Source organism: Nymphalis io, chromosome 21 (genome assembly GCF_905147045.1).
Source record: "Nymphalis io chromosome 21, ilAglIoxx1.1, whole genome shotgun sequence".
In the NCBI taxonomy this organism is placed as follows: Eukaryota; Metazoa; Arthropoda; class Insecta; order Lepidoptera; family Nymphalidae; genus Nymphalis; species Nymphalis io.
The window spans coordinates 1,029,136-1,042,487 of record NC_065908.1 but is presented as its reverse complement, the minus strand read 5'-3'; the positions used below and the strand labels follow the sequence as shown (position 1 = coordinate 1,042,487).

The 13,352-nt window shown below is 33.9% G+C and overlaps 1 protein-coding gene across 1 annotated transcript; it reads right to left on the bottom strand.

Annotated features, from left to right (window-relative positions):
* Positions 1-4,613: 4,613 nt before the first annotated feature.
* LOC126776961 (uncharacterized) lies at positions 4,614-5,920 on the bottom strand. Its single transcript, XM_050499822.1, has one exon. The coding sequence runs from the start codon at positions 5,872-5,874 to the stop codon at positions 4,672-4,674; it is 1,203 nt and encodes a 400-aa protein (XP_050355779.1). The 5' UTR covers positions 5,875-5,920; the 3' UTR covers positions 4,614-4,671.
* Between the last annotated feature and the right edge of the window lie 7,432 nt (positions 5,921-13,352).

Sequence of the window (13,352 nt, the reverse complement as noted above, 5' to 3'; positions counted from 1 at the left end):
GATATACAATTTTATTATAGCATTTTTACGAAGAAAAACTTACTTTTAAAATGAGCCCACTACGCGGGTTCCCGGGCCCGCAATTGCGACAAGAGTGAGCCTACTACGTGAGTCCCTGGCGTTGAATGGGTTAATATTGAACGGCCAAGCAAACGCGACCAAAGCGCCATAGGTAGACCCCATAGGTACACAGTGGGAATTCCCCGCCTACGTAGGAAGCGCTTTGAATCTACAATCATCATTCGCACTGTGAATAATTTGCTTTGTCTGTATTTCCTGATCGGTACAACGTTGGTGTCTTCAAATCCAGAGTAAACAGGTTTCTTCTAAGCAAGCGTGTTACATCCTAGACCGATGCTTAACATCAGGCAAGTCAACGGTCAAACGCTGGCCTAATAAAGGTAAAAAAAACTAAAATAAAGACTAATATCTCTTCAATTTAATTTAAAAATAACAGAGCCGACTTATATTATAGTTAATTAAAACTAATATTTAATTATGAATATTTCTATAAATAAAATCAGAATGAATTGATGAATCTCGACTAGTAAATCTAAAACCGGATGAAGTGGTTGCAGTACCTTCCTCTTCTATGATATTAACGCTTCTGAAACAAAAATGTCACACTTAAATATGCTTAGAATGTTGCTACAGAATTCTGGCTTCGTATTTAGGGCATATAATGTTGGGTTGGCCTCTGTAAAGCAAAGATACAAAGATTTCCGATAATATGCACTAGTCATGTCCCAACTATTAATAAATTACCAATTACGTTATATTAATGAAAACTAGTATTAGTTTATAGATTTACAGAGCTAGGCTAGGGAAAGATTAAATAGGGGGGGGGTTCACAGTACCCTGGGGACCCTCCCTAGAGAATGGAGGCCCGTATAGGCGGGCCGGCCGTCAGAGCGCCACGGTAGCATGCGAAAGCGATCCCGTGGCGCTCTTCGTTAAAACGGAAAGGGTACCGCTGGTTTTTTAGTGGGTATTCCGATGTTTGGGGCGCACTTGGCGCCTTGAACACCGGCGAGCCCCACAACACCCCCCCCCCCCCCCACTGTTCCCGTGGAGGAAAAGCGTAACGCGTTTTTCCAGCGTTAAAAAAAAGGGAAAGATTAAATAAAAAGACGGAACGTGGTTACAATGACAGACATTTTTTTTTACTAGAGAGAGTGACACTAAAGAGGTCATTGAGTTCGGACTACGTTTATATTTTCAACAAATATCTTAAAGTTAATTTTATTTTTTTATAAAAAAGAATATATATATATATATATATTTATTCGTTTCATTTTCACATCTATTGTACGTGTTTTAGGATACTCGCATTAAGTATTCTTCATTTGATTTCTCGCCAATAATATTATTATAATTATTAATAGACGTGTTCTGATGTGGAGAACGCCCCTACAGCTAGGTGGAGTGACGATATACATAAGTGGCTGGCAGCGGATAGAGATTGAGAGCTGAAGAGCGAGCTCAGTGGCGTGCCATTGGAGAGGCCTATGTCCAGCAGGAAGACAAAGGGTTGATGATGATGATGATGTAAATTATAAATGAAACATTATGACAATTGAACACAGAATAGACCAACTTTTTTAACTTTTTCTAAGATTTCGGTTCACTTATATAATATTAATAGTAATACACCAAAAATGAAAAAAATAATTGAATTAATTACCTTTTTAAACGAGAACCGTCATTTATATTGCCAGCATCTACTCCATCGTTATTAAAACTTGTGTTTGACTTATATGTTTCTTCCCACGTACTTAATTTGTCTCGAGTCGAATCTATTTCAGCAGAATCACTTACAGATTTATTATCTAGTAATGTGCGATCTATCGGTTTACTCTTTTCAGCCATATTTATAATTCTAATACTTGCATTTCTTAAATAAAACCTTCCTAATCTTTTAAATTTAGAAATGTATTTGTTATTTTTAAATATATCTTTAAGTATATAACACTTAGTGAGACGTTTCACTGACTTTCTGTTAGCTTTGGTCACATTGTTTTGGACTTCAGAATGCGTAGAATTATCTTTAGACTCATTCGTGTTATGTTTATCTGAAATGATTACTTGTTTATTTGTATTTATTTTAACAATATAATCCCCAATAGTCTTCTGATTGTTTTTACGATTATGGGTTTCAAAATTAAGCTTAGTAGGTATTGTGATAAAAATATTATTTTTATCTTGGTTTTTCCTCCATGTTTTTTTCTTCTTAATTTGCCGGTATTTTGTGCGATGAATATTTATAGGTGGCTTGAATGTTACCGAAAACTTCTTACGTTTATTAATAGAGCTCTTGCTACGTCGTTCTGACAAATGCTTCGTTTTATTAGCTTCAACAATTAATGAAGTATTAGATTCAGACGAAGAATCATTGGCCTCAGCTGTGTTACGTTTTATCATGATCGTTATTGATATCAAAACAAGAATCTGTAAAAGAATCATAATGTAAAAATTATATATTTTAATATTATGTAGATAAACAATAATTAGAAATAGTTTTGTCTATTAATATTTTATTTATATTAATAAGTTAAGTTATAAGTTAGCTTGAATTTAAAAGAAAAGTTAAGAAAAGAATCTTAATATATTGTTAAAATGATTCCCAAGACAATAAAAACACTCCCATGGGCAAATTTTCTAAATATTTATATTGTTTAAAATGTATACTATCATTCTCTTTAGACAATTATATATTTGATTTGTTATTCGAAGTAAATTAGCTCACATATACTATAAAAATATTTCATTAATTAAAAAATACTTTAAAATTACTTACCCACGCGAACTTCATTATGTTACGCAAGTTAACACACAAGAACACGACTCAACTTAAGACTTACTTTAGTAACATTGTAACTTAAACATAGAAATGTCAGTTTAATACTAATGATATTTCATATCTATTTCTCAGCTATTTACTTCGGCGCAATAACGAGTCATTATTTACAATCATTTATATATTTGTAGAAGTATATTATACAGCTTAACGGTAGGCTATTGTAAGGGTTATTTTTATATAATATAATTTTACATTAGACAAAAACACTAATCAATTCAATTAATCATTTACTTTATCTTATATAAATTGCGTTTAATTATTTATATACACGACACGGTATAATAAATAAAATGGAATATAACATATTTACATAAATATAAAAAAAAATTACATAAATAAAAAAAGCGGAGACGGCCCAGTGGTAAGAACGCGTGAATCTTAACCGATGATCGTGGGTTCAAACCCGGGCAAGCCCCACTGAATTTTCATGTGCTTAATTTGTGTTTATAATTCATCTCGTGCTTAACGGTGAAGGAAAACATCGTGAGGAAACCTGCATGTGTCTAATTTCATTGAAATTTTGCCACATGTGTATTCTACCAACCCGCATTGGAGCAGCGTGGTGGAATATGCTCCAAACCTTCTCCTCAAAAGGGAGAGGAGGCCTTAGCCCAGCAGTGGGACATTAACAGGCTGTTACTGTTACTGTACATAAATATATAAGAACCGGAATCAATCATGAGTGTTGACCGGGGACCGCGGGTTCAAACCTCGCTATTTTTATTTGTCATCCCATCCGATTATGTGAGACAGGGGATTTGGATGGTGCTTGTATTTGTGCACACACTTGTGCTCTATAAAGTCCTGCGCAGGTATAGCGCAGATATAGATAGATGCCGCGTCCGTAAGCTGTCAAGAGGACATTATCATTATTTTTAACTCTCACGATTGCATACAAAATAAATACATACAAAAGTAAAAAATAAATACTTTTATACTAATATTATAAATGCTAAAGTAACTCTGTCTGTCCGTTTTGCTTTTACGTCTGACACACTGAATCGATTTTGATGAAATTTGGTATTAAGCAAGCTTGGACTCCAAGAATGGATATAGGCTACTCATACAATCCCCCCCTCCCGAACACGCTAGCGAAGCCGCTAGCGGAAACTATATATATATAATATAATCCTTGCTTCCTTACTAATATTAATTGACTACTTCAGCGATCATCGTGAAGTTTTACATACACGTTTGTCTTGTCAGAAGTAAAGAAAAGGGTCCCTAACAGCTCCCCCTCATGCGTGAGTTAATTTGCGAGCGGTAAACCATAAACATAACATTACTTAACTCTTACTTTATTATGTTTGTTTCAATTTTGTAATTTGTTAATTATGTTTAACATAATTAACATCAGATACAAAATTTAAACAAAATCGTGTGCGGAAAATTGAAATTAAATTGTATTACATGCTATATAACTTTTATCATAATTAAATTTCGTATTAAAAGTAATTGCACTTAAAGTATTTAATACAACAAGAGGACACTGCTAGCGAGGGTAATTATTAAACATGGTTCAAAGTTCACAGTGTCATCACGTCCGGTCCGATAGCGAATTATATATGGGGCATTCACCCGCACTCCACAATAATGGTGTAAAAATAACAAACCGAAAATTGCGTGTCATCATTTAAAAAAAGAACAATCTATTTATAATAATGGATGAGCAGACGTTATTTTTGTAACGCCTAACTGAAAAAAAGTTCTAAGCTAATATACAAATAAATAATACTAGATTTAAGCGTTTACGTTTAATATTGATATGGTCAGCGAATTTAGTTCTCTTATAGTAAATAGATCAGAAAACTTCAACTCAAGACATTTAAAACTTCAAATTCTGGTAAATGTCTAATGGTGTTTCTGAAATCGGGTACCGTACAACAGAAGGTATACCCCTCACTGCTACTATCCGGGTGCCAAGATAACCAGCGAAAATTGTTATTCCTACAAATGTCTTTACAAAAGAACAATTCGCGAGCTTCATTAAGATTATAATATGGATTATTAATGCCGACGAATGCAATGCCACGCTTCGTACTGGGCTCGTAAACAACTTTATAATAATACAAGGGCACTGGTATGACCGGGTTATTGTTTATATCATTGTATAAATACAAATCGACTGTCTGGTTCCTGCTATTAAGGAGTTGCGCTATTCCATATGTACCCGTGTATATTATAGTGTCGTAACCTGCAACGTGTATGTGATTTCTTAGATCGACTTCCAATGTATTCCAATTACCGCCATTAAAGCCTGTCCACTGTGGAGCGCAGTTGACATAGTGAAACGTCGCTCGCTCGCTGAACGCATAAACAAAATCTGTTTTAGCGGCTAAATGCCCTCTCGACAAGAGTTGTTCTGCAGTGAAGTAATTATCAATAAGATTGCCAACCAATTGAGCGATCGCTTGCCTTTGTTCTTTTGGAGAAAAAATAGAATTCACTGGCACAGACCCATAATGGCCGTCGTCTATAAAGAACGGACGATCAATTCTAGTTTGATATAAAGCGTTATACGGTTTTTGGGTGTACTTTGAGTATATAGCGTTAAGGTTGCCATAGTTAAAACAAGATTCAAAGACGGGGTAAAACTGATTTTGTATTCTATATCCGACTTCAATTATTTTATTCCCTTCGAAACAAGTCCGGTTTGTGCGTTCGCTTGAATAATTTGGGGGATACAAACATTTAAATAAGGTGAATCTTGCTGGCGACGTCAACCAGTCATCGTTTTTAAAGTTATCTCCACCTTCACAAACTATAGACGCAACTGAATGTGCTTGAGTTGCACTTGGATGAATAATAGTTCCGGAACCCTCGCAGCTGAGGACCATAGTATCTCCATAATTTAGTTCTACATTACCGTTACCATCGTCAGGTTTCAACAACATACCGTTTCTTATGATAACAGGAAGCGGTTGACCGAAATGTATTCGTGTATTAAGTCTACACTTTTGATTTTGTTGCACGTTAAATATGCAAAATATTAACCAATATATAATTTTGAACATATCGTTTTTTATAAATTTTAATTGTAACTGATAATTTTTATGTATGTCATTAAATTGGTATGTTATTAGGTTTGTGTCATTTTGACAGATCTTTCTGTTTGTTTGAACCACGGACCTTCTAATCATAGATACTAAGATATGGGGTCACCATAGATAATTTACTGTTTACTCAATGCAAGAAGCATACGTAAGAAAGGAAGATTTAATAAAAATTCAAATGTATTTTACAATCAATACCACATACTACACATGTCATTTTAATAACAGAAACTTAGATCAAATCTAAAAAACAAGCGTTTCAATTACAATTAACGCATTATACACATTACTATAATTATAGGAACGATTTTGGTGGAGGTGGAGTCTCTATATATATACATAATAATTTGAAGCACAGTTTATCTGAATCTACATACTAAGGAGGTAATAACCATCTATGGGTACGGCTGGAAAGATATGCAGTTGAAGTAGGAGCTATCTACAACCCCAGTAATACTACCTTCAAATACTTTACCAATGTTTATGGTTCGCAACTGCGACAGAAAAAAAAGCAATAGTCTTTGGAAACTTTAATTTGGATCTTTTAACTAAAGAAAAGAAGACCAAACAGTACAAACAACTCCTAAAGGAAGTTGGACACATGCTACTTAATAAAATCAGCAAAAAATACGCTACCAGAGTATCCAATACAAAAAAAAAACCATTATTGATCATGTTAGTACCAATTTAATTAATGATAAATTTCATATGGTTATACTGGATTCTTCTATGTCCGATCATAGGCAGATTCACCTAGAACTTAAAAAAAAGTAAACCACCTCAAAAAATTCTTATTCAATATAATGCCATAGACTATGATAAACTTTATACTACTATCAAAAAAGTAGAACACGAGGAATTGGGAAGTGACTGTTCACGATTGGAAGCGAAAATAAAGTTTTTCACAGAACAAAACTAAAAAACAAAGATAAAAGTTCTGAACCGACCCAAAAAAGATTTGATTAACAAAAATGTAACCAATGAAATCAGTGACAGAAATATCCTATTTTCACAAATGCAAAAAAAAAACAAATAATAACACGTTGAAGGAAGAGTTTGCTTTAAGGAAAAATCATGTAGCTAGACTAATTGAAGAAACAAAAGAATCTTACTATTACAAAGAATGTTCCAAAAAACCAGGAAAGATGTGGAACTTAGTAAACATTTTAGTAAATCACAAAATTACAAAAAGTTGTGCTCCTCCAAAAATCTTATAAAACTCAAAATTAATTGGGATAAGCATTAAGATTATAAAACGTGTAAAATTTCTTATAGTAAATAATTTGAGTGAATGTTCTAATACATTATTAATAAACGGAGTATTTCCTGACACAATGAAAATTGCAAGCCGTAACCGTAACAGTCTGTGAATGTCCCACTGCTGGGCTAAAGGCCTCCTCTCCTCTTTTTGAGGCAAAGGTTTGCAGCTTGTTTCACCGCTCTGCTCCAATGCGGGTTGGTGGAATACACATGTTGCAGAATTTCAGTGAAATTAGACATATACAAGTTTCCTCACGATGTTTTCCTTCACCGTAAAGCACAATATGAATTATAATCACAAATTAAGCACATAAAAATTCAGTGGTGCTTACCCGGGCTTAACCCATGATCATCGGTTAAGATTCACGCGTTCTTACCACTGGGCGATCTTGGCTCGGAAAATTGCCAAGTTAATTCCCAATTATAAATCGGGACAAAAAACTGATCCAGCTAATTACTGGCCAGTCTCTGTTTTACCTGTACTATCTAAAATTTTCGAAAAAATCTTACACAATCGCTTAGAAAATTACTTAAAATCAATCAACTACATATCTGAACGACAGAACGGGTTTAGACCAAAAAGTAACACACTTATAATAATAATAATATCCTGGGACTTTATTCACACACGGCCATCTGATCCCAAACTAAGCAGAACTTGTGCCATGGAAACCAGACAACTGATAACTTACAACAACCATTGATCTTATCACAGATATCAAACAAAATATAGATACTAAAAACATGGCGTTAAGAATCTTTATTGACTTGTAGAAAGCTTTTGATACTGTCAGTCATAAATTAATCTTAAAGAAACTAGAAAGTATAGGGTTCACAGGTAATGCCTTAAAAATGTTTGAATCATATTTAACAAACAGAACACAAGTAGTCCGAATAGAAAAAATCCAAAAGGATGCTTTACCTATTACATGTGGCGTACCACAAGGATCTATACTAGGACCTTTGCTCTTTTTGACGTATATTAATAACATAGATAAAATAGGACTACATGGCCATATCACTTTACATGCAGACGATACCTGCTTACTTACTTTGGATCAACAGATTCTGCTCACTATAAATGTTTCTAAATGTATTATTATATATGATTTTTAAAGCAAAAAACAAGGTAATTCCGTTACATAATCTGCTCAAAATCGACAATATAGCATTGGAACAAAAAAATACAGAAAAATACTTAGGCCTGCGAATAGACAACAAATTAACCTGGAAGTTTCATATTGAATACATTATAAGAAAGCTTTATATATCTAATTGAAGTTGGGACAGTGCTGCCAGAACAAAACTAGCTGACATTCAAGCTGCACAAAACAAAATTATCAAAATGCTCTTTTACTACCCATATTTTACTGCAATCATTAAAATCTATTCCGTAACCGTAATTCCGTAACAGCCTGTGAATATCCCACTGCTGGGCTAAAGGCCTCCTCTCCTCTTTTTGAGGAGAAGGTTTGGAGCTTATTCCACCACGCTGCTCCAATGCGGGTTGGTGGAATACATATGTGGCAGAATTTCAGTGAAATTAGACACATGCAGATTTCCTCACGATGTTTTCCTTCACCGTAAAGCACGAGATGAATTATAATCGAAAAATTAGCACATGAAAATTCAGTGGTGCTTGCCCGGGTTTGAACCCACGATCATCGGTTAGGATTCCCGCGTTCTTACCACTGGGCCATCTCGGCTCATTAAAATCTATACCGAAACCAAAATAATGAATATTCGACAATTATATATTTACAATATTTGCATCTTTATCAAAAAAACCCTTGAAAAAAGTGTCCGTACTAAATTAACTTTTACTAAAATAAAACAACAGTCTAAACGCAGCACGCGTCGATCGAGTCTCATCATCCTACCAAAGACAAAAACAAACTATGGCGAAAAAAGATCACATTTGAAGGAGTGCAACTTTTTAACAAAATACCCTCAAATATAAAAAAAATATAAACTCGCTTAACACATTTAAGACACGACTAGCCGACTATCTTACATAAGATCATTCACTTCTAAGCAAGTAGTCACAATGTGTTAAATGCATTGATAAAGTGTCGGCTAATGTAAGTGACTATAGTCTTTATGGGAATAAATATTCTTTAAATCTAAACCTTTTTTTTTATTGATTTGACATATTCCTAACATTTGTATGGCTGTGATTGCAGGCTTAAGAAACAACGTGTATAAAGTGCAGTTTATCCCACCACGCTGCTCCAACATCGTAGATAAACATGTAGATAACATGGCAGAATTGCATTAAAATTAGACACATTCAGGTTACCGTATGAAAACTCAGTGTTGCTTGCCTGGGCTTATACCCGCAATTATCTTTTAAGATTCACGCGTTCTTACCACTAGGCCATCTCGGCTCTCTCATAAGCTAGTCATTAAATAAAAATAATAACAATAGTAACGAACATTTTAATTGTATTCAAAATTAATTCGAATATTATTAATAATATTTTGAATACAATTTTGGGTAGGTACCACCCACTCATCAGATATTCTACCGCAAAACAGCAATACTTAATATTGTTGTGTTCCGGTTTGAAGGGTGAGTGAGCCAGTGTAATTACAGGCACAAGGGACATAAAATCTTAGTTCCCAAAGTTGGTGGCGCATTGGTGATGTAAGCAATGGTTAACATTTCTTACAATGCTACTAATGTCTAAGGGCGTTTGGTGACCACTTACCATCAGGTGGCCCATATGCTCGTCCGCCTTCCTATTCTATAAAAAAAAAAAAAAACATATTTTCAAATATCAATTTTTTTTGTCTCTGCATAAATAACGTTTGTATTTGTATTAGAATAATTTCTGAAAAACTGTTATAGCTAACTTTAACCACTGGGTCATCTTGGTTAAACATAATGAAATACAAAAAAAAAACGTAACTTGGTAGCGCTTGACGATTCAAAAGTACTCCTAAAAGTCCATTTGAATAAGAAATATTGTTTATGACAATTCAGAACACAGATGTGCTTAACATATATCTGGTGTGATCTGATCTTATAAATGCTACTGGCCTTTACAGCATCACCGGGTGAGGGGGCGAGTACTAGACCCTGCTTTGGAATTTGTACCGAAAATTAAAAAGAAAACTCGACAACATTTTCTGGGACGGTAAAGGCATTGTAAACATCAAAACTATAATCTGCCAAGTGACAAGTGTACATTCGTTCAAAGTGAAAAACTAAATTTTATATTATTTAAAAATGTATGTATATTATAATAATAATAGATACGAAAGCGCCCAAAGTAGTAATTATTGGTGTGAGGTTACAAGACCTGGCCTTGTCTCCTCAAGGCCAAGGCATTGACCGTATTCCCCCCTTGCTGCTGCAATTGGCGTATTTACATATGGCAGAATAACTTTCGAACCTGCAGTTTTCTTACAAGCGCGTCCGCGACTAAGGATATCATAAAAATCGGGAAAAACATATATATATTACTATTCAAGACCATATAGCCTAGTGGTAAGAACGCGTGAATCTTAACCGATTGTCGTGGGTTTAAACCCGGGCAAGCACCACTGAATTTTCAAGTGCTTAATTTGTGTTTATAATTCATCTCGTGCTTAAAGGTGAAGGAAAACATCGTGAGGATACCTGCATGTGTCTAATTTCATTGAAATTCTGCCACATGTGAATTCTACCAACCCGCATTGGAGCAGTGTGGTGGAATAAGCTCCAAACCTTCTCCTCAAAAGGGAGAGGAGGCCTTAGCCCAGCAGTGGGACATTAACAGGCTGTTACTGTACTGTAAGACCATATAGATATTCTACTAAATAATCACTATTCTTAATATTGAGTGTTTTAATTAACGCCTTCCGGATAGTAACAGCACTTAAATATCCGATAAAACTTGTGCAAAGTCAGTACGGGCAGCGAGTCATTATTAATAATATTCGAATTAATTCTGAATACAGTTTATATATGCTTTATCAAGTTGTAATGTTATATCACGTCCAATGCGTAACACACTTCTTCTAGACGTGTTAATCTGTAAATTTTCTAAAAGAAATTTCAAACCTATCGATATATTTTACCAGTAATAAAACTGTTATTATAAAACTTCATTTAAGGTCAACAATTGCAAATCAAGTCAAATATATATGTTCTAAAACTTTCGGAAAAAAATTAAAAATTCTATATTTTTTTTAAAATTATAACATATATGTATATAATACCTTTATAAGGCGGACGTAGACATCGGGTATAGAAGTAAAAAGAAACTAATGAGCTTATAACTGAAAACATTTGCCTTTTTAATATAGTGATGATGTTCTGACCGTTTTCTTTTAATTAAGACAACCATTCTCAAGGACAACTAACCAATTGATGTTCTAGTATAGCGTACCAGTGTGTACACAAACACGTGCCGTCTCTATTCCCTCACTCTCATAGTCCAATGGGACAAGAATTCAATCGCAAGTAAAATGACTTTCCGGGATTTCACTGTCAACTTTCCGTCTCCAGACTGCCAGTGAGATTTATTCAGAAATATGTATTTATTTGGCACAATAGCTGATTACAGTCTGTAAAAGAAATACATTATTATACAAGCATTGGTGGTAGGGCTTTGTGCAAGCTCCACCACTCATCAGATATTCTACCACAAAACAGCAATACTTCGTATTGGTGTGTTCCAGTTTAAAGGGTGAGTGATCCTGTGTAATTTCAGGCACAAGAGACATAACATCTTAGTTTCCAAGGTTGATTGCGCGTTGGCGATGTAACCGATGGTTAACATTGCTTACAATGCCAATATCTATGGGCGTTGGTGACCATTTACCTCGTGGCCCATTTGCCCGTCCGCCAACGATTACTATTAAAAAAATAATAATAAATAAATTAAAAAAATTAGACTATAAAATTTCACAATGCGTGCACAAACAGTGCAGGGTTAGTTAGGTATAACATTTAATGGCCCGACCACACGTATGAAACTAGGCTTTTTTTATAAAATAGGTAGGCCAACCACGAAGGAACGTGCGCCATCCGATAGTACTCACCCAATGACATTGACGCTAAAAGAAATATTAACTATTCCTTAAATCGCCAAACCGCCACCAACTTTAGGTACTAAGCAGTTATGTTCCATGTGTCTGTGATTTCACTGGCTCACTCACACATCAAGCCGCAACACTATAATACAAACTATTGCTTTTGGCTGTAGAATATGGGATGAGAGGCTAGAACCAAGTAAAACAAGTGTATTGGAAACTTTAATCATAGACCAAAAAGTCAGGTATGCGTATAATAACAGTGATATGATAATAACAATTATTTTATAATTTATTAGTCTAAGTATAAAATCATTTATATAAAAAAAAAGATTCTACATTGACTCCCGATTTCTACAGAAGTATACAATTAAACGCTAATACTATAAATATTCACAGAATTTAAAGGGTCTAATTCATTTATTTCCTTATATCGTATGACTGTGGCAAGTCATTTCAAGTCATTTGTGTCGCGTCTCATGATATAGCTATACACTCAGAAGCGTGTCAGCTGTTGTGACGTGCAGACGTGGAATGTACTAAGGATATCGAGAAACGAAATTCGTTAACGTTTTGTTAATATAAAATATTAACATACAAATATTCAGTGCTAATGTGAACTTATTATAATATCCATAAAATGCTACAAAAGGTAAGTTGTTAAAATTATTTTATTTTATCTAATAATTATTATTTAATGTCTTAAAATTAGTAAACGTGACTTTTTTCTATTCACCATTAATTTATATCGTTCAAAGATAGTTATCATTATTATAATTTATGAGTTATTATTAAACTATCTCATTAAGGAATTAACGATAAATAGGTTCTTTAATTGAAATGTGCTCAAATAATTAGTTTACCAATTAACTATATTCAAAGTAAAATAGTTTTTATTTAATAATATAGTTTTGTAAAATGTCGTTGAAATTATGCATTTTTTGATAATCGAGCTAAAAGAGTCTTAGTCATTCCATTTAGACTAATTATGGAACTTATTCGTGCCCCAATTTCAATCTAAAAATAATTCCGTAGAAGCGAGTTGACGATTATTTTAGTTAAATACAAGTCCAACCAATCGGTTATTCCGACACTTTTATAATTCTAATAAACCTCCAGAAAGTAACATTGAAAATTTATTTACTTATATAGTATTA

What these genes read in the sequence shown, in the direction of transcription:
- LOC126776961 (XM_050499822.1), bottom strand. Translation starts at nt 5,874, where the DNA reads ATGTTCAAAATTATATATTGGTTAATATTTTGCATATTTAACGTGCAA.